At 33.2% G+C, this 23114-nt stretch overlaps 1 protein-coding gene and 2 pseudogenes across 2 annotated transcripts; 2 read left to right on the top strand and 1 right to left on the bottom strand.

The window, feature by feature from the left end:
- Positions 1–5319: 5319 nt before the first annotated feature.
- LOC132062483 (uncharacterized) lies at positions 5320–22737 on the bottom strand. Of its 2 annotated transcripts, none has more exons than XM_059455045.1 (5): positions 22598–22737; positions 22002–22069; positions 20075–20644; positions 19908–19976; positions 5320–5493 (listed from the first exon to the last, which is right to left on the bottom strand). In XM_059455045.1, exons 3-5 carry the CDS (start codon positions 20630–20632, stop codon positions 5374–5376), a joined length of 747 nt encoding a protein of 248 aa, XP_059311028.1. In that variant the 5' UTR covers positions 20633–20644; positions 22002–22069; positions 22598–22737; the 3' UTR covers positions 5320–5373. The 2 variants fall into 2 exon arrangements, with proteins under 2 accessions (XP_059311028.1, XP_059311029.1); XM_059455046.1 differs by lacking the exon at positions 5320–5493 and adding an exon at positions 18889–19023.
- Positions 13664–15418, top strand: LOC132062482 (GCN5-related N-acetyltransferase 8-like; annotated as a pseudogene).
- Positions 17242–18056, top strand: LOC132062481 (GCN5-related N-acetyltransferase 8-like; annotated as a pseudogene).
- Positions 22738–23114: the final 377 nt, after the last annotated feature.

Below are 23114 nucleotides of genomic sequence, written 5' to 3'. Positions count from 1 at the left end.
AAATACATACTGAACATATAATATATTGATATTGAACACACACAATATATATATATATATATATATATATATATATATATATATATATGGTTTTAGCATAAATACTAACATAAATACTAATATATGTATTAAAAAACTTTTTTGGTTTTTACATAATTCATCTTTTTCTTGCTAATTATTAAGGATCCATTTTCTACAAATAATCTAAATACTTCTCATAATCATATCTAGGTGGACCATGAAATATTCTGAATTCATGTCTTTGATAAATACTAATATATCATCTACATATACAAGGACAAATCTTTTATAGTTCCAAACATCTAACTATATACTATCCATTTTTTTGGAGTGCAAAATCATAAGGACGGGATAGGACCCCGCCATGTCCATGTAATACACAAATTACTAACGAACATTACAAATGGAGCCATTGTACAATCCATTCTAGATGTCTCTCTCTCTTTAGAATGAGTGTACATTAAATAAAAGGATGTCAATACGAATAATGTAAAATCTGAATAACTTAAATATATGAAAGTCTTCTAGAGAGATTTCCATTCTAACCCCGTATTCTGTCATGCATTTATTTTTATTTTCACACATACATATATAATATAAATTTATTCCTCTATTTCTCATATAATATCATCCCACATTCGACATCTTCTACTTTAATTTTAAACTTAGTATTGCTATTATTTGTCATTTTTCCTAAAAATCATACATATATACAAAGCATTAATAAATAATAGCTTAAATTACACATTTCTTCGTATCCTTTATGGAATCATCATCATTCTCACCTTAACTCGAGTAGTGTAGATCAACAACAATTACAAAAATTCATCTCATTTTGTTTCAATAATATGTTTTTGTATCTCTAGAAATATCATCATCATGGAGGACATTTATCTTTTACTATATCCATTATATGTTGTAATCATATGTCCTATGTGTAGACCATTAAAGGAGTTAACCTTAAGAAAGATTTTGTACTACTTTACGTCTCTTTTATTCCTCCAAAGATTTCGAAACTACATTCAAGAGGATTCATGCTATCTCTCTTCCTAGAAGTTCAAACTAGAGTTTATTAAATAATTTCCTTCCTAGTTCTTGGTCAAATCCACCAAATTCCAAAACAACTAATTGTACAATAATAAAAATAATCATTTATATTCATTTTTTTAAATCTAATCCAAAATCCCAAAATTCCAGACTTTTAGACTCTCCTGTGCATTCTTTTTCCTTCCCAAGAGTTGTTAAACTTTTAAACCAAATTAGTCATATAGTTAAAATGAAAAACATACCTTATAATAGAAGAAATTCACCTCCCTCAACTTCTTCCAAGACCAAGTTCACCACAACATTGAATAGAAGCAAGGATGATCATCTTCCATGGATTATCTTTGAGTTTTTGATGTTTGATCTTCTCTTTATATGGTGTGGAGGGTTTTGGAATGTTGGAGAACCTTCAAGGACTCTCTAATAATATAGGGAGAAGAATGTGGAAAGTAGGTGTGAAGAATGGGATGTTTTGGAACTTAAAAAGGATTTAAAAATCGTCCTTCGTCTACCAAGAAAAGCATCAAAAAGAAAAAAATGATAACATAGCATCTCCGTATAGTTAAAGAGACTTTGGAAGATTTTTCCAAACAACTTGATATGCGCGCATATTGCAAGACAATTTTTGCGAAAATGCATATAATCAAGAACCCTAGTCGCACTTGTGTAAAAATTCATTCCATCTAAGGATGTATCTTCCTCTTATAGTTCAAAGCAATTTATAACACAAATGATAAAATTTCCCAAAACATGACTCCAATTCCAATTCAAGATTATATATATATATATACAAACTTATAAATAATTATTAAATACCCTCCTCAACCTTGTAAGGGCTTCATGTTCACTTTGGACTTAAGTTAGTTTACGTATGATGCAAACAACATGAAATTTCTCAAGGTGTAACATGTTACTTGTTGGAAAAACCCCAACATGTTACAGAACTATTGCAACATATTTATTACTTATTGGAAATTTTTCAGCAATTTATTAATACATTTGTGATTTGAACAAGATCAACATATCACTTAGGTGAGTTGTTGCAACTGATCACATAGTTATTGGTGACAACTTCGGTTGTCTCTGTTCATCCAACAGTTGTATGTCCAAAAACTAATGTAGTTGTTGCAACAAGAAGTCTACTTGTTGTGACAAGTCAGTGAGTTGTTGGAAAGAGTAGAAGCTGTCCAACAGCTTTCACAATTGTTGCAACAAGTAGGCTAAATTATTTATATACATTTTAGCAGTTGTTGCAACAAATTAGTACAGAAGTTGCAACAACTGCATAAATTGTTGCAAGTGTTGCAAAAACTACAACAGCTGTTGCAATAAATTCAGAAGCTCTTATACAATATCTTTAGCACTTGTTGCAATAATCAGAATCGCAATCGTAAATTGTTGGAAAATCAAGCAGCTATATCCAAATGAATAATCGAAATAAAACAACATTGTTTTGCTTACCAAATGATCGGAAATAACCCATAAAGTAATGCCCAGTGCTACACAAATAAAATCAGGTCTGAAAATTACGTAAATCGGATGAGTTTTTTTTTTTTCTTGAGCAACTTTTTTCTAAATAAAAGAAGAAAACAAAGAATAGCAAAAGAGGAGGAGGAGGAGGAGGGGGAGGGGGTGGCGGCAAAACTTCTTTTCAAGATTTTTTTTTTTTTTGGAGTTGGGGGTGGGTGGGTGGGTGGTGCAAAAAATCAAAAACAAAAACTTTTTTTTTAAACAAAATTAATTTTTTTTGGGGTGCGTGGGTGGAGTAAGAAACCCAAAAAAAAGAAATTCAAAACTTCTTTTCAAGAAAAAAAAAATTGGGCGGGGGGGGGGGGGGGGGGGGAAAAAAAAACCAAAAACAAAAACTTTTCAAAACTTTTTTTTTAAAACCAAAATTAATTTTTTTTGGAAGAGATGGGGTGGGTCACGGGGGGGGGTGGGAGGAGGAGTGGGGGGGGGGGGGGGGGGGACGGAAAAAAACCAAAAAAAAAAAATTATTTTTCGGCGGCGGGGGGAGGAGTGGTGAAAAAAGAAAAAAAAATCCGAACTTTTTAATTTATTTTTTATTTTTTATTTTGGGGGGGGGGGGGGGGGGGGGGAGGGTGGCCTGGTGAAAAAAAAAAAAAAAAAAATTTTTTTTTTTTTTTAGGGCAGGAGGGGTTGGAGGAGGATGAGGGGGTGGGGGCTGGTGGGTTTTTTAGGATTAAATTGGGGTTTTTTTATATTTTGCAAAAGTTTAATAAGTTTTAAAATTACATTTTGGACCCCAATTAACTTAATCACAAATTTAAGTGGGCTTTGACTTGGGCTGGTCAAAGTTGGCATCTCTAGTGATTATAAGACTTGAATGTCACCTTGAGTTAAATTTTCGGAGAAACTTACTTATCAAGAGACAATTATGTTTTCTGATATTTTTTAAACATATGGACATTTCTTATTCATGTGGGAGATTGTTGAGGTTTTTGTTGTGAATGGGAGATAAAATTTATTCTTTGCGCCTTTTTTTCATAAAGGCAATTGTTTTCTGAAAACGTACATGCCTTTTCAGAAAAGACACATCTAATTTTCAAAACAGACACCTCTCCTGGGTATAAATTCAGAATTTTTTTATATAGATTTCAAATTCTTCTTCTCTTTTCTTTTCACTTGTAATACCTCGTACCTTTAAACTAGGCTTCGTTCATGATTCGGGACTTACAAAATCAGACGGGAAATGCTCAAGTCAAAAACTGCTTCAGTTCAGCAAAACAGGAATTATAAGACTAACAGTACTGGCCGTATTTTGAGATACGGACCGTACTTTGGGTTGTATCACGAAGGAGGAAAATTTCAGTTTCTGCCAAGTTTTTAAATGCTTAAGTACGGACCGTATATTGAATTACGGACCGTACTTGGTGAATGTATAATGAAATACGAACCGTATCTCAGTTCATAATTAGCGTTTGGGAAATTTCAGTTTTTGGAATTTTCAACCATGTTAAATACGGTCAGTTTATGCGGACCGTATAAATGGACCGTGTTACGGCCTATTTTGAACAGGTCCAAAATAGTTTGCAACTTCACGGTTCTTCTAACTAGCTTTAAAATGGTTAGAGTCGCCACCTTATTTTTTAGGAAAATCAGGAAACCTATATGTATTTGTGTGTCTACTCCGTTTTAGTCCACGAAACATATGAGATTCTAGATAAGGGTTTTATTTACCTGAAGGGGAAGGTATTAAGCATCCCTCAGAGCCCGTCTGAAGACAGTCCTTAAACTTAGTTTAACTGAACACTAGAGGAGGATTATTCACCTGTTTATCATTATTATTACTTGTTTTCAAAATGTTGTGATTTCATGAAAAGCTACACTAGGTGATAATATGCTAAGTGTATACAGTGTATAAAAAATGTATGTATATCAAGTATCAAGAATTTATGAAGAATGTATATCGATATGAATGTGCAAAGGAGTGTAAAGAAAACATACCTCGTTCGTATGGTAGTGTATTTGTTAGTAAAAACAAGTGTATATCTATTGGTACAAAGGTATATTGGTTGGTGTAAAGAATATATACAACAATATAGAAGATGTATAAAAAATATAAGAGTATGTAAAATAGGTATATAAAGAATGTGTGTCTATGTGTAATGTATGTATATTAAACATATAAAGAACATATTTCAAGTATAAAAGAGTGTATATCAAATATAAAATGTCTAAAGAATTGTATAACTAGGTATATTAGTGCATAAAGAATGTAAAAATAATCTACTAATATTCATTGGTGTAAAGAGTTTATATAACAAAATTATTAGAAAAAGTGAAGTTGATCTGACTTGTTTCTACCGTTTAGTTAAAAAGAGTACTCATTTAATGAATATCCTATCAAAAAAATGAGGAACAAAAGGATAGTAAAAGAAATTTGGTAAAAAATAAGTATAAGGAATTATGTATAAAAAATGAGTGAAAAAGATATAATGCCTTTAAAAAATGAAAGATTTGTAAATGGACGGCCTAGAATTTACCTAGCGTCAAAAATGTGGATTTAACTTAACTAAAATATATATTAGTGTATACGAAACAATACAAAATGTGTGTTGTATTAAAAGTGTACAAAGAATATAAAATAAAAGATGGACTAGTATTTTTGCCTAAACGCCAAAAGTGTGAATTTAATTAATAAAATATTTATATCGAGTCAATTTAATCAATTTGTGAAAGTGTAGACGGCCTAAGTCTTGCCTAAAGCGAATAACGAACTTTAAATTAAACATATAAGCAACAAGTAATTAAATATCCTCGCCCAACATTAAAGTGAAGTTTTCACTACTCCAAGTTTATGTTTTGTACAATTTTAAATAATGCGCGAAAGTAAATACAAACAAGATTTCGATGAAGTCTTCGGGTTCCTTCCGAGTGTCGTCTTCGGGATGTGTCTCTGGGTACCTGTATAAACACTTAGGAAAAGTGTTAGTAAGAGAATAAATAACTATCGAATGAATCAAAGAAATAATTAATAAACTTAAAATAAAAATCCGTTTTTTGTACATAGGAGGCCTTGAAAATCGACGAAAATTTCTTCATCGGCCATAAATGTAGTATTTGTAATAAATTGCAAATTGAAAGAAAAATGTGTTAGTTAAAGTAATTTGAAAAAGTTAAAAAGTGACATGACATAAAGTCTTCAAAAGAGTGATTTGACAAAAAAAATGATGAAACTTGATTTGACCTTAGGATTAGTGTAGTGTATGTAATGTAAAAGTGTATATGGAAATGATGTATATAAAAAAAATATATGAATATAAAAAATGAAAATATATGTAAATATAAATATGATGTAGAGAAAATGTAAAGAGCAAAATGTGTAGAGAAAAAATAAAATAGGCATGTAGTGTGATGGTACAAAAAATGTAAAAGAAAATGCTTGAAAATGTATACATGTATAAAATTGTAGAGACAATATAACAAAAATATAAAGATAATGTAAAAAAATATACAGATAATGTAGAGACAATAAAGTGTACTCTCTTTAATGAAAAGTTTCTCCCTTTACTTTTTGGTCAATAAAGTGCACCCTCTTTTTATGAAAATTTTATCCTTCTTCACTTAGTGGTTAGGTAAAATAAGTATGTACATGTATATGTATATAATGTATGGTATAAAAATATATAAAAGAATATAGAGATGTAAAGGAAAAAGTGAGGGTTGAAGCGGAAAAAAGATGTATGAAAAATGTAGAGAAATATATGAAGAAAATGTAGAGACAATGTATGAATAAATATAAACAAAATGCATGAATAAATGTAAAGACAATATGTCACGACCCAAATCATGATCACGCGGCACCCACACTAACCCTCCCCGGTGGGCGAACCCTTCGATAACTACCTTAATTTGATACAACATGCGGAATAAATACTTTTGTTATTATAAGAAATTCCCAAAATCTGGTCTAGACTCATACAAGAGCTTCTAAGAAGTTTACAATTTGAATAGGTAACAGATTTCAAACGGATACGACTTGCTTAAGGATAGAGAACAACAAAATCTAAGGAGAGACTCAAGGTTGCAATAGCTCACCCAAACGTCTTTGACGAATGCCTCGAAACGGTCGTGAGACTCCGAACATCACCTGAAAATAATTCTACACTCCGCATGGAGTGTAGCAAGAGTAGTATGAGCACAACACTAGGCTCGTAGGTATCATAGGCCGACAATGGTTAGTTCACGCATATAAACAAGAAGCAACTAACAAGTAAGCGATAAGTAATCAAACACAACACACATCTAGCACATGAGAAAGTCTTGCATTAACGATAGTCACGATCTCAATATCTCGCATTATAAGCCTAGGGAAAATTCTATAAACCTCGATTCCATCCACCTTTAAAATAAATACTCACAAACAACAACTCGCAATTCACAAATCAAGAATCAATCGAGAGAATGTGCCATGCAATGACATGAATGACCATTCAAATGGAGTGCTATGCAATGCAATGTCGTGCTATGCAAATGTTATGCAATGCGCAAGTCACCTCTCACACTCCACCCCGTACACACATGCTATGGCAATGCCTCATAGTCATGACCCATGGGGGACCCGCGAAGTCCATGTACCACTCGCTCCGAATATAACCTCGGATCACGAGCACACTCTCACGATCCCGCAAAGACCTCGGGCATCGGACACTCCATCGTTCCCGCAAGAAACCTCGGCAACAAACACTCATCTCTCTTTTACCCTCTCCGGCAAAGACCTCGGAGTCTCTCAATCACTCTCCTCACCATTATAACAACATAAGAGTAATATGAAAGCATGTCATGCATGATATCAGTCTCAACTATATCACCAATATGCAATAAACAAGTACAAGTCATATTATTGCCCACGGCTCAATCATCAATATTACCCTTCCCTTTCATAAGGTGAGGGAGCTAGTATGTGATAAAGATACAACTAGTGATAATTACATCACATAGCACATAGAATATGGGATGCATGCCTCGCATGGAATCAACCTCAATAATCACCGCAATCATAGGTTCCATAGATTCATACTAGGATTGCAATTCAATATTCAATTCTCGCAATAACCTTCCTCTTCCATATGACCAAAGGATAACAAGAGAGAGAATTATATCAAATACATGAAATTACAATACAATGACAGCTCACATAACAATATCGTAATAATGGCGACGAGCCCACATAACAAGATTACAATAATGGCGACAAGCCCACATAACAAGATTACAAATAATGGCGACAAGCCCACATAACAAATTTCGGTAATACCAACCTAGATGGAATTTACCTCCACACCATGCCCGAAGGCCTATAATGCTTTCCTCGTCAATCACTACTATTTACATACGTTTCGCTAACCGGAGTCTAGACATAAAGTAAACCGTAACCTACCTCAATGCCGAACAGGTGTCACGAACTTTCACGCCAAAGCTTTTTCCTTTTGAAGTGCTTCCGATCGGACAAGGTCTTTAGTGCTTATTCGTCACACAATATGTACGCTACCCAATAATACTTCAACCTATATTAAGACGCCAACAACTATGATTAAGCTACAGGGAGATTCAAACGTATTCTAACGTTAGTAACTCCTTTCTAGATGTTTAGGCGATGTTTTCTCTTGTATCTAAACCAACCACACGCTACCAATACAACATCAATAATTATGTGTTCAATACCAATCCGGACAGCCCACACAATATTCTAAACATGCAATAACGATTCACATACGGCTTCGACATTCTCAAGTTACTTTTATTAGTTTGTAGCCTTAACGTTTGCATGTAACAACTTATAACAGCCCATCCAACATACAATATGATGTATACTCTTAACTTATAATTATTCTTTCCAACTTAATGAAAACACAAGTCCAAAACAGTCCACTACCACAACATGTCCAAAACAAATCTAACCGACAACATAACGATGTTCGGAATTCTTGCAAACGTTTACGAACATACTAAGCCAACCACATGCGATTTTTATACATCATTTCATGTCTTCTTTTCATATAATTTCAGTAAGTTATGACCAGCTATCCACACGACAAGTACAACATCAATTCATACGCAACTACGCTATATCGTCATTTTTATAATCCTTATAACAACTCACAAATGACTTTAGTTTCAACTCCAACCATTAAACACCTTCATTTCCATCATAAAATTCATGATAATAACAATCAAAATATCAAGTAAAAACAGTTCACTAACTTCTTCACAAACAGTCCACACACGGCTACACCATGCTTCAACATCGCTCACATAAAATCATAGATTCAACCATTTTCATACTAACATAACTTCACCTTTAACCTTCCAATTCTTTTCATTCTTTTTACCATGAGATCTATGATAGTAACAACCATATTTATTAAAGAAAATCAGTCCATTAATTCCACCAAAACAGTCCCTACGGCCAACTAACATTCCAACACCAACTTTCATGATTTTATGCACGCGATTCATGTTCGTCAAGTTACAACCATACTTCAACATCAACACATATAACCCCATAACTACCATCATGTTCCAACATCAACACACCTTATTTCATGCATACAACTTATATTCACACATCTACATCACCCTTAATACATGAAAAGAAAGTTAGATCTTACCTTGACAACTTGACTTCTCTACTTGGCTAGAGTTGGTGACTTGAGATGGAAATGGTTCTTGTTGCTCCAAAGACTATCTTCACGTTTTAGGGACCTTCTAAAGGGTTGAAACACCTTGGAAAATAATTTTTGGATCAAGACTCAAAGGGCTCAAAAATCAGCCCCTTGGCCGAAAGCTTCCTCTTTCCTCTCTAGGTTTTCTTTCTTTGTTGTGAAGTTGAAATGAATGTAATGGCTGATTCCTTAGTCATTATTTGGTTCAACTTTGATGCCTACAAGTTGGTCACATGCTCCACTTATGGCATGAGTCACTCCATTAACTTTACACTTAAAATTCCATTTTTTTCTACAACTTTAGGCCAAGTGTGGCCAAGCCTCACCTTCTTGTTTCTCCTTTCTTCTTTCTTTTCAATTGTTTACAAGACAATTGTATGTGTGGTGAATGATTCATACACCATCCTTTGTCCATTGTAATTATGCCAAGATGAATGAGCAATATTTAATGTGAAATGATCCCTCCACCATGTTGGGTCTTCCTAAAATAATGTATACTTTCATAAAGTAGTAGATGCTTAAATATTCAAATGCATGCTTCACATGGATGCCTTATTTTCAGTCACTTGGCTGAATTCCACACTCCTTTCTTTCAATTTGGTTGTCCACAATATAATGTAAGTGTAGTGGATGAATCACATTTAAATGTATATTTGTATGTCTCCCATAGTAGTCTTATTTAAGATGACTTTGAGTCATCTTTTGGACATGGCATGTTAATGTTCATATTGGCTCATTGTTGCCACTAATTTTAACTTAACACCACGATTAAGTAGTTCCTAATTTCCATTAATGCTTCTATACCAAACAAAATTTGTAGATAAATTGTGACTTCAAACGAAATCGGAAGTTAAAGTCTCTACTTTGTATCTTGAGATAGTCTTAATACTCAGCCCGACTTGAATCATCCATATCTCCTTACCCCGATATCATTTTGACGAGCTGTTTGTTGCGTTGCAAACTAGACTCGATGAACTTAATTTTAGGCTTTTGAAACACCTTAAAACTCCTCATATACTAGGAGATGTGCCTCCTACAATATAGGCTAAAATCGGGTCCGAGATTTTACTGAAATTGTTCCGATTCATTTCGTTTAACTTCTAATCCTCTTCCAACCTCATGTAACCTCTTATACATACATATACACAGTCATTTACATCCATAACAATTCATATACATGTCTCGAAGGGTCCGTAGAATCACCATAACCATAAGTAGAACTCACAAAGCTTCGACGAAACTCCAATCGAAAAAGTATATTCCTATCTTTTGTCCATCTTCTATATCATTACTAATAATCTCAAATACTTTAAAAGGTCACTCACATTACCTCATATACATACTCATAACGCGATTTCAAATCCTTTTTTTTACAGTGTCACCTCGAGATACTTAAGACAACCATATTTATAACGATATTCTTACTAACTCGATTAACTTTCCTTGAACCTTCTTAACTCATTCTTTCTTGTTTTAATACAAGTAGCAAGGATTATTATGGAGTGTGACATTCTCCCCTTTTTAGAACATTCGTCCTCGCATGTCAAATGAGGACTAAAACTCGTCAATTAAATAACCGAATCACCCGTTATCGCGTACTATGAACAAGAAGATTTGACCACGAAAAGGGTGTTTTAGGAATATTATGCCTAAAAGTGCTAAACGACCAAATGGGTCGTTACACAATACATGAATAAGTGTAGAGACAAATGCATGACTAAATATAAAGACCAATGCATGAGTAAATGTAAAGACAATGCAAGAATAGATGTAAAAATAAATGTATGAATAAATGTAAAGACAAATGCATGAACAAATATAAACACAAATGGATGAATAAATATAAAGTCAATGTATGTTATGTATATAAAAAATTATAAAGACAATGCATATAATAAATTTGAAGAAAATGTATAAAATATAAAGACAATGTACGAAAAAAGAAGAGAGAAAAAGAATATAAAGAGAAGAGGAAGATGCTAGCCTTGCTAGTCTTCCTATGAAGAGTGTAGAGAGAAGAAAAAATATATGTGAGGTAGTGTAATGTGGTCTTTGTGAGAGGGAAGAGAGAGATGTTGAGCTTGTTAGACAAAACTAAACCTAAACAAAAATCTGAAAATATGTACCTAAAAAATAGAAATGCCCCCCTCCCTTTTACTTATAATATAAAATGACCCCATTTATTATCCAAAAAATAAAAGAATGTCACCCCTTGTCCCCTTTACCCCTTTTAACCCATGTGTAAAAATGTATTAACCAATGGATCAAGAACTCAACCCATCACCTCAAATATCAACTTTTTAAAAGGTGACGAGACCTTGACTTGATCGAATTTTTGCTCTGCGTTAAAAAGTTAATTGCTCCGATTTTCTCTGCACTGACGGACTGTACTAAAATATAGTTAACTAGTATATGTATAAATAATAATGTATGTATAAAATATAAATATTAATGTATAAGATATCAAATTATACAGGCTATAAAATTAAGAAACGACTATGATCTCCACAAAAAATGGTAGTATTACACTGTACATGTGCAAAAATAATGTTTCTCGAAAATGACAATAAATTGATAAAATTCCTAAAATAAGGATAATTATCGAAAAATTGTCGAAAAATGCAAAAATGTTGTTCCGTGCTCTTTAACTAATTAGGGCCCCCCAAAACGTTAATTTTAAGCACGGCGAGCCAAAATTAGGTGTCAACAAACCATATAACTTTCTGACTCAATTAAGTATAAATATGTGGGTTCAAGTTTATTTCCAACTTTTCACATTCTTCAAGCCCTAGAACGAAGTTCCTTTTCTCCCATCAATCCAAGACATTAAGGTAAGCCATTCCAAGCCCTCCCAAGTCAATTCTAACATGTATTCACGTAATCTAATGAGAGTTCATTATTCCTAACCTAGGGTTTTCAAGAAAACCCATCTCAAGGCTCAAGATTTAAGCTTTTGGAATTCTATTATAAGTTTTGGAGCGTTTACAGGTATGTAGGGTTTCTATCCACGTGTGGGAACATAATTGTTCTTCCCCACACCACGTTCTTTCATGATTATACGAAAGATCACCAAAAACTAGGGTTCTAGACGTATTCATGATAACCCTAAGTACATGTACCATAGTATACCATGTTGTATTAATAATTCATTGTTGTGTTCTTAATATCCCATTTTGGTTATTGAGAATCTGTCCGTAATCCATGAAAACCCATACTTTGCATTCTATGGGTTCTTAAATAAAAGTTATGAATTATTATGCTAAATACCATGAAATTCCAACATGTCTCCATGTTTTCATACAAGTATATAACGTAATTATATATTCATGTTATATTATACTTACAATTCATGTCTACAAATCGTGTTTAAGAAAATCATGGGCTCATATGTCACCTATATTCATGTTCATGTTTTTAGGAGTTGGATAGATTACTGAGAAGGCTCAGATAGCTTGAAACTATATTTGTCACCGTAGGATAAGGATCGCTTCGCCCAATTAGGATGATTCCTTCATGTTTTATTGATTGGATCCTTTCATGTCATGTTTATGTCTCATGATATGCAAGGTATGAGATTGTTGTGGTTGGTCAAGTGTATTTTTGAACTAACGTTTTCTATGATTCATGTATTTTCGTTATATTAATGCTCTCCCAACTAAAAATGCTTTTACTCATGTTATATATATATATATATATATATATACGCACACACACACTCATGTCAGATGATACCCATGTTTATGTTCAGCTTACAGATACAGTTTTAGTTCTATTATTTTCATGTCCCATGCTCATTTCATTCGAAATCATTTACATACCAAATACATTCCCGAATGTACCGACGTTCCCTTTTATTCACACAAATACATGCATTTCACGATACATATTTACAGGACGACTATCAACTCGCTAGGACTTGCACGTATCAGCTATTGGTGAGCCCCATTCTATTCGGGGTGCTATTTTTATTTATGTTTATTTCAGTCATACAGTTAAGGCATGCCAGGGGCCTTGTCCCGGTAAACAGTTTAGCAGTCAAACTCATGTCAGAGGTTTCATAGACTAGTCAGTCATGTTTATGTCGATGTTCGGTAGTCGTACAAACGCATTGGCTCGGTGTTTATTATTTTATTTTCGGACTATTTACCGCACCATGTTTAAATAGTATTTTCAGTATTACTATGACGTCATATTTTTTACTCAGACTATCCACGTTTTATATTATATTCTGCATCAGCTCATGCCCCATGTTGATTCAGTAAGCCATGTGGTTCGCATGGTCACATACAGCAAGGCACCGAGTGCCGTGTTAAGCCCAGGCCATGGTTCGGGGCGTGAAAACACTGTTTCAAAAATAAAGCAATGTCGTATGATTTGCTTCGGCCTTTGCATCCCAACGTTGCCGGAATTTGAGGTACCTCTATTCTGCTCTATCTTGGGAGTAAGTAATTCTATACCTCGGATATTGTGAATAAAAAGGAATTAAATTCCTTAAGAACAAACAATGAATTTTGTAGGGTCGAGATTAAATTTTGGTTTAAATGTTACTGTTTTAATATTACTGTTTTTGTTTCTCTTTAAGCATTACAAATTCTGATTTAATTATTTTGTTTAAGAATAATAATAGTTACGAGCCGTTTCTTTTTCGGTTAATCATCATGGACCGGTGGTGTCTAAGAATATACCAATAATAGTCCTAACGTACATAAGGAATCTTTTGGATTTTTTTTCCTTTGTATATGTTTTTTTATTTTTAAGATATGGTTTTTCTTGTTGCCTAGAGATGAGAAGATCTCACAAAGCTAACGCACTTGTTAAGTGTTTTACTATTATATAATTCTGATATTACCGTTATACAGAAGACACACTTGTTAAGTGTTTCAATAAATACGTCGATGAGCTTTAGACTAACTAAGGGTCACGAGAAGTTAAGCCCATAACAACATAGTTGAAAGCGCCTATAGCTTAAATTCCCATACTTTCGATGGCCGAAAAAATCAGTTTCAACACTCAAATATTCAGTAGAGTTAGCATAGCGAGGGAATCCAACGTACCACATTTCCACAATCTCATGTATCAAACAAAAAAATAAAACAATTATATTGTGGTCTTTAATACCACTGACGCTTTCATGTCTACCAATCTTCCCATACTTTCAATAGCCTTGAAACCAACAAAAACAACCGCAACAACAATAATAGCCAAAAAAAATCAAAGCAACACTCAAATCTCCGGTAGGGTCCGTCTCGCATCGGAATCTGATGTGCCACATCTCCACAAACTCATGTATCAAATGGCAAAATATCACAAACTTACTAACGTCTTTAACGCTACTGAGGCTTCCATTTCTACCAATCTTTTCAAATCCAATAATCATTGCCCTCCTTTCTACTCAGTCACATCACTTATTCTTGAAATCTCACCCAACCCTTTATTCCCTCCAATTACAAATAACGAAAATTCCAGTTTCGACCCGATACTAAAAACCATTAATCTTGACTACGACTCAACTATATTAGACTCAGACTCAGATCTATTCTGAACCATTAATGAAGATGATGTTTTCATAGCTGGCTATGTCCTTTTATACCCTAGCTATTCAGGTTTCTTTGAGAAACCTGGTTTCTTTATTGAAAACATATATGTTAGAGAGTGTTATAGAAGGCATGGCTTTGGAAAAATGCTCTTCTCTGCTGTGGCATCACAAGCAGTAAAGATGGGGTTCTCCAGAATTGAGTGGCTTGCTGTTGGTTGGAATGTTAATGCAATTGAATTCTATCTTGGAATGGGGGCTTATGTCACTCATGATCTTAAGTGTTTTAGGCTTTCTACTGAGAAACTTGATGCGTTTGCCAAGAAGTGAGCAAAGACGGTTCCAGGATTTAAAATTTTTGTGATCAAGTTTAAAGATTCTTAGCATTGAACATATTATATTTTAAAATTATGGGTTCACACCTACTATTTATTACAATTTTAGTGAATTATTATACATAAATTTATATTTCGTGTCAAGACTATTGAGTTTAGATGAACCTTGTGCGATAAGGCTGCATCCACCTCTGAAGTGAGGATGATATCAAGTTTAGATTAGGACTATTCTTGTATGTTATAGTTTACTGGAAGCCCAGATTAAATACTGATGTCAATGGTTTGGTTTCGGCCAGTTATTTTAAGAAATATATACCATATTAATCTCTCGATTATTTTATTGTGTATAAATTTAGACTTTTTAAAATCGTTCCATTTATCTCGATTTCTCTTCGATATGTATACCGTTCGACTAATATAGACTTATATTATAGATTAAGAAGGTATTTAAATCACTGTATATGATTGTCTGATAGATTATACACTATAACCGCCATGCATCACCTTATTATGAGTATCACTTGAGCGACTGTGCAGTGCAAGCCAACCTGCCTCCGCTTATTACTGATGCCTAGTTTGGACATCAGAGGCGGAATCAGGATTTAAAGCTTATGAGTTCTGAATTTTAATCTTTTTAAGTTACTGATTTTTAAATTAATAATTTGTACATGCACAATGAATTTTTAAGACAAATGCATAGTTTAAATCAAAATTATTGAGTTAGGTCGAATCCGGTTGGTAATCATAATAGAAAGGACCTGATTGGAGCAGGAGGCATTGTGCGGGATTACAGTAGGCAAATTATTATGGCTTTTGCAAAATTTCTAGGTAAAGGGAGCAGCAACTTAGCAGAAGCAAAAGCCGCAATTTATGGTTTACAATGGTGTTTACCAAAAGGATATCAGAATATTATATTGGAGTGATTCTCTTATCATCATCAACATGGTAAAAGAAAAATCTAACATTGCCTGGCAGCTTCAAGAATCAATTGACAAGATCAAACAGTTGCTTTCTCAAACAAATCACATAGCTCACCCTTATCACAGAGAAGCAAATCAAGTTGCGAATGCCTTAACCAAATGGATTATGGAGGGACAAGAAGAAGTTTTCTATGATATCAAGGATCTCCCTAAAGAAGCAACAGGGGCATATATCTTGGATAAAGACAACATGGCTTCAATAAGACAAAAGCAGAGGAAGAATATATATGTATAATTGTCTCGTTATCTTTTTGGGAGCTGAATTTTTGCTTTGGAGAGTCTTAACTCTGTGTGAATGGTAGCCATTAGCAAGTAGGCTTGTAAAAGCTTCAGAGGTTCAGCTCATTGCTGTAATCTCTGTTTCCTGTATATTTCTTGGGTATGAAATAAAAGGACCACGCCTCCTTAAGGCGTAAATTTAAAAAAAAAAAAAAATGTCCTGATGGACATATATAGTTTCCCTTTAAGAAAAAATCAGGTCAAACTATTCAAAATGTTGTTGAATTAAGCAATTAATAATTTTTAATCTTATTGTAGTAGTAATAGCTAGTAGGGGAAGATAACATTTTTAATTAGATAGAACTTATTGTAGTTGCAAAATGCTAGAATAAAGAACTGGTAATATACAGTTGTAGTTGGTTGAACTTTGAAATTGAGTTGAAATTAGGATATTGTTATTTTGAACAGTATAATTATCAGATAGTTGGCCACTTGCCTGAATTATTATTTATTTTCTTCAGTGTTAACCAAAAAAAAAAAAAACATTCAAGAGACAAGGGTGATGTGATAGTTCTCAATCTGAATTATTAGTAAGAAAAAGGCACCCCATTCTATCTCTTCCCGTTTGGCTCCAATTTTCGATAAAGATATTTGAGTAATTTTATTAGATTAACACAGTGGTAAAGTTAGGAATTTTGTTTAAGAGCGCTAAAGTTTAATTTAACTTATATACAATATAATTTTTTAATAAAAGGTGTTCGTTCAACTGACCATCCTTCACTCTATATGGCTACGCCAAATAGCCACTGAATTAAAAGGTCTCCAGAAAGTAGAACATACATATCCTACCGTATACGTAAGTTTAATTTATTATAGTCACAACTATTGTCACAATCGTATCAGAAACTCCTATAGCTTCGGACATTTTCAATGGCCTCAATACCAACAATGAGTGAAAAACCTAGTTTCAGCAATCGAATCTCAGGCAAAGTCCGTCTTGCCATAGAATCCGACATGCCACACATTCACAAACTCATGTATCAAATGGCAAAATATCACAATTACATAAAGGTTTTTAACGCCACTGAGGCTTCTATTACTTTAAATCTTTTCAAATCCAATACTTGTTCCTCCTTTTCACTCAGTGACCGCATTAATTCTTGAAGTCTCACCCAGTACTTTTCCTCAAAATATCACGAAAAATTCTATTTTCGACCCTATTCTGAAAACTATTAACCTTGATTCACCTATATTAGACCCGGAATTAGAACTATTCAGAACCAATGAAGATAATAACGTCTTCATAACTGGCTATGTCCTTTTTTTCCCTAGCTATTCGGGATACTTTGAGAAACCTGGTTTCTTTATTGAAAACATGTATGTTAGGGAGTGTTATAGAAAGTATGGATTTGGGAATATGTTGTTTTCTGCTGTGGCATCACAGGCTGTTAAAATGGGTTCTCCACAGTTGATTGGCTTACACTTGGGTGGAATAAAAATGCCATTGATTTTTACCATGGAATGGGGGCCTATACCCTGGAAGATGTGAAGCGTTTTAGGCTTTCTGGTGAAGGGCTTGATGCATTTGCCACAAATGAGGATGCTGACAAGTGATAAATGGATGAATTTTGTCAACGACCATGAATAGTAAATCATAAATCGAACCAATGGGGAAAATTGAGGTGCTATCATGAAGCTTTGTATCAGTCAAGTTCACAAGTCGAAGATAAGCGAACTCGAACAGCTGATAGCAACCGCTGGGTAAACCACGAGGTCTCCTAAAACTATTCTAGCTTGTATGTAAAGAATTGTACTAAGTGGATGCCAAGATTGGTGGACCTATTGTTAGGACTATAGGTGAATTCCAAATCTAAAGTCAAAAGATTCAATACAAGCGTAATTGAGCTTTATGTATCTATTTATTTATTTTTGCAATATGCATATATAAATCAAACCGAAAATAATGTGTACGATAGAATTCATAATTTATCTGATGTTCGTCTGTAATTACGAGTATCACATTTAGGTTAATTATTATACTATACAGTATATACTTTTCAGTACTTTTCTTTCTTCCTACTAAAAGTTTACTCCTGCTAGCTCGGTGTTTACATCAAACTACATTAATAGGAGTATGTGATAGTTAACCGATATATATTCCACCTCCTACCTCATTTTTACTCTATGGTGTCTACCCCAGGGTATAGAATTTTATGCCAAACTATTTAAGTGTACAATAATCTTGTACCAGAGGATTATAATTTATAATAAAGCATCTAAACAACAAGTTTCAGTCAAGATTAAACACAAAGTAATCCGGCAATAATCCTCTGTCCAATTTTCATCCTGACGCAAATATGTGTATTCAACAATCATAAATATCAACCTTTCTACACAATGTGACAAACATGAAATGAGAAAGGTCTTTAGATTGTATTTCAAAAAACAAAGTGGTGGCAGAATAAAGTCTCCTTAAAAGTTATACACTGTCAAATCAAATTACTTGTTATATCTCAAATAAAACAAATTCTAACTAAAACATAAAAGCCAAAGTAATTTCAACATGAAACTACGTGAAATTCTCTCCTTATCTGAATTAATTCCCTAAACTTCTAGAATAAATTTTGCAACAAGGCTAATGGAATCCATCTTTCCACACGAGCATTACTTGCCAATAATTAAAATCACATTCTTCAAAAGTGCTGCAAAAGGATCAAACATGAAAATGGAATTATAAATTTTTGCGACTGCTCAAATCCATTTTTGTTACTATTAATTAACGAAAAAGAGGAAGGAAGGGGAGGAAGATAACGTCAAATAACATCAAAAGTGTTGGTTTCAGAAAATGATAGTTAAATGCTAAAAACACGATTTTAGTTCTATATATTTTAGTTCTATATATTCTTTCTGATTTTTATGCCTTTATCTCAGCGAAAACAATACCGTATTATTGTTTCCCCTCCTTCATTTTGTACAATCTCTTCATTCTTTTACATCTATTTTCTTCGGAAACACTTCTTGGGATTTCTTAAGGCTCATAATACAAGGTTTTGGTCATTCACTTTTCAGGGATTTTCCTCTAGTTCTTTTCTTTCTTCATCTTTTGCAGCATTTTTTTACTACCATTTTCCATACTTCTATCAGTTTACTACTACTACTACTAGAATACACTTTGAGAAAAAAATGTGCTTTCTCTTCTCTTTTGAGCATTATGGTTTTGAGTTTTCATTCAGTCTTTGATCAACTTTTCTCAATTATTCTCACTTTCTAGTCTTAAGATACCAAATTTCCTCTGCTTTTTGCACTCTCTGAAGAAGAAAATCCAATATATTAACAACTAAACTCTCACCTATTTTGAATGCACCTATTTTGAATGCAGGTATGAAGTTGCTGTGATTCTTACACGCATGCTTTAAAGACCTTACATTGGGTGAAGATTTACTTGACATGCATTTTATATAGGTTTTCATAACCCCCCACACACAAAAAAAATCCCACCTATTCTGCTTCAAACACGAGATCACAACATCTGGGAAATTAAACTTGAAACTTCAACGTTAACTAATTACAATACGTACAAACTCACCTTATTTGTTTGAACATTTGAAACCGGTGATAATGATTGTTGGCGGTCTTCATTTGAGTTATCGGAAAGCTATCACAAAGAGGAAGAATATTATAACTAAAAGAAAAATAAATGGCAAAAGTAACTTAGAGAGGAAAAAAATGTGAACGAGCAACGAAATTATTTACCTGTTCAGTACTGATTGTTTTACTATTAGAGCCATTCCTGAAACCCATACTTTGTAAATATGCTTGGATCCTTGCCTTTACTTTTTCATCTAATACTTTTTCATCTAGTTTTGCTTCCATATCTTTCTTTGCTTCAGCCAACCTTTTCTCCATATCAATTCGGATAGCTGAGGTAGCTTTTTGAACTTCTATCTCAACCCTTGCATCAAAATCTCGTTGCTCCGCCTGGGATCGTTTATTTACTGGGCCAAAAACTAAACTTGGAGCTGGTCTTTTTCCTAAAGTTCGAACAATCCCATGAGTATCTGGTCCCGTTACTTGTGATGATTTCTCACCATGAAAAATCCAACTAGTGTAACTAGTTAGAAATCCATCAACCACAATATGTTCAACAATCAAATCTTTAGGAACAAATTTTCTATTACGACATTTTCGGCATGGACACAAGATTTCGGAGGAATTGGGCCTATCTAATGAGGCAAAATGAAGAAACTCTTTGGCTCCATTCTCATATAAAGGATCAAGCCTATTCAATATGTTTATCCAACTCTTATCCATTAAGAGTATAACCTATACACATAGCAAAATAGAATCAACTAAGAAAGGTAGTCATACATCCTCAACTAACAATATTAATAAAATAGATATACACAGGCAGAATACTCGAGGAAAAATCAGGACAGTTCCTTAAGCATGGGTATAGAAATATTTTGATCCGTTATATACGCTAATGAATATAAAACATCCCTTAAGTTTGCAAAAGTGATAGCTTTGGTCCAAACTATAATAGTGTTACTAAAACTAACAGCAAAAGACACAAACTAACAGCAGCCTCTGTTAACAAGTCACTTGAAGAACTCGTGACTCCTTATCTTTTTTGGCTAATGAAGTTGGACATGTTCACTTCTAAAAGTTTCACTATTAAAGTATATTTATGAAGAAGTTGCACGAATAACTAAAGTTTCACTCCCAAAAAAAGAAGATTTAAATCGAGAAATATAGCTAAAGTTTCATTTACACAAGATTTTGAATACACGTATTCCTTTCACAATAAACTACAATTCAGATGTTATATACAGTTTCAAAAAAATTAACAGTAGCTAAAGTGTCTTCAACAGAAAAAAACTACTTCAGAAAATGCTTCAGCAAAAAAAAAGTAGCCAAAAACAACTTCGACAATTCACCAAAAGCTTAACAGATGGTGCCATTAGTTTGTGCCTTTTCCCGTCAGTTTTAGTAAATAGTAACACTATTATAGCTTGGATCAAATTATCTACTTTAGCAAACTTAGAGATGTTTTATAATAACCAATATATAAATAAGGGATCAAAATATTTCTATTCCCATACTTAAGGGACTATCCAGGTTTTATCCTCCACAATACTCAGAAACTAGAAAGAACATATCACAACATATGCATCACAACATATGGATATTTACATCAGACTTAACTAATGAATAAGGATATATTGTTGATTATAACTATAAAAGGAATATCCAGATTGAAAAAATCTGAAATTAATATCGCAAACCTTATTGCTCAATTTTCTTTTTAAGATATGCTTTCCCAGACCCTGCTAACGCTGGATGCTTTGTGCACTAGTCTGCCCTTTTTTTTAATAATCACGGCTAAGCAATAGAACACTACTAGATACCCAAAAGATAAAATTATGTAACATGGATAGAATAAAAGTGTCCTGAGTAAATCCTACTTTTACAAAATTAATAGTATCAAACTAATAATTGATTGAGCTTAATTTAGATATATTTTAAAATTCAAACATATATAAAGAGCCTAATTAAAATACTTTCAGAACACAAGAAAAAAAGAAAAAAAAAAACTTGTAAAATTTCTTACACAGAAAGAATTAGATCTCCATACTATTAAACGAAATAAAAAGCAGATACGAACATGCAAAAGCCTTACAAAGAGTCCTGAACTCTATATCAATGCTCTTCCAGTAGTGTTGCCTTCTTTTTCCTGTTGTCTTCAAACTGCAAATCAGTGGCAAAATTTCAACTAATAGATAGAATGTATGAAGGCTATTCGTGTGAAATTACATAATCTGTGAAAATAATATACTATCTCCGTGCCAATTTATGTGATACAGTTTAGATTTCGAGAGTCGAACTTTTTTAGTTTGACGTGAATTCGATCATACAATCTTTTAAGTTTTTTGATGTATAATTTATTAACAATTCGAATAAATTGAAGTCAAAAGATTTTCTTGTTTGACTCTCGAAATTCAAACTGTATCACATGACAAAGGGAGTGAGAAGTACTTCAAGAACTCTAAATCTAGTTCTAACCCATAAATTTCTGTAATAATCTCTAACTGTCTGTAAAATAGACTTGCCTCAAGCACAGCCAGAAGTTGTTTCCAAGCTTTGAAGAAAATAATAAAAATTATTTGAAATTTTTTAATTTATAAAGAAAGTTGCAATTTTTGGAATTGAAAGGAGGGAAGTCCTAAAATATTTGAAGCAAAAAAGAACTACAACGAGGGAGCCCAATAAACTTACCGTCAATTTGTTTTTGCTTCCATGTATGTAATACTCCATATTTTTCCCTCCAAATCTGCAATATCCCATATTTTTTTGTAGCCTTAATTTGTGGAGAGCAAAATCTATTACGTAGCGGACCCTTTATTTTGCTACGTTAGATTTTGGAGAAAACCGAATAAATAGTCCTTTTGGTATCCATTCGGGGTATTCGGTAAAATATAAAATTTAGTATTTACGGTTTTCGATATTTTTAACTATCCAAAAAAAAGTTATCAAATTTGGTCTCCAATTTTTTTTATACAAACAAAGGGCTAAACTCATACACCTTCATTACAGATTAATCGTTAAACCATTCCTAAACCTATTTTTCTCTCACAGCCAAAGGAGTTTTTCCTCAAGTTCCTCTTGTTAAAAAAAAAAAAAAAAGAGCATTCTAACATTGGTATCGCTCTCACCTTAAAGAAAATCTTACTAAAATTCGAAAAGATAAACTCGGGCTACAATTTATCAACCATTCTTCTCAAACACTACTAAA

The sequence above is a fragment of the Lycium ferocissimum genome, chromosome 7, assembly GCF_029784015.1.
Source record: "Lycium ferocissimum isolate CSIRO_LF1 chromosome 7, AGI_CSIRO_Lferr_CH_V1, whole genome shotgun sequence".
Taxonomy (NCBI): Eukaryota; Viridiplantae; Streptophyta; class Magnoliopsida; order Solanales; family Solanaceae; genus Lycium; species Lycium ferocissimum.
This window is presented reverse-complemented; position numbering and strand designations above follow the sequence as displayed.

Excerpts from the sequence above, each read along its gene's own strand:
- LOC132062483 (XM_059455045.1), bottom strand. The coding sequence starts at position 20,632 with ATGGATAAGAGTTGGATAAACATATTGAATAGGCTTGATCCTTTATAT. Across the intron at positions 19,977-20,074 it reads AAACAATCAGTACTGAACAG|CTTTCCGATAACTCAAATGA; the intron begins GTAAATAATTTC and ends TCTTTGTGATAG. Across the intron at positions 5,494-19,907 it reads CAAATGTTCAAACAAATAAG|GTACCCAGAGACACATCCCG; the intron begins GTGAGTTTGTAC and ends GTGTTTATACAG.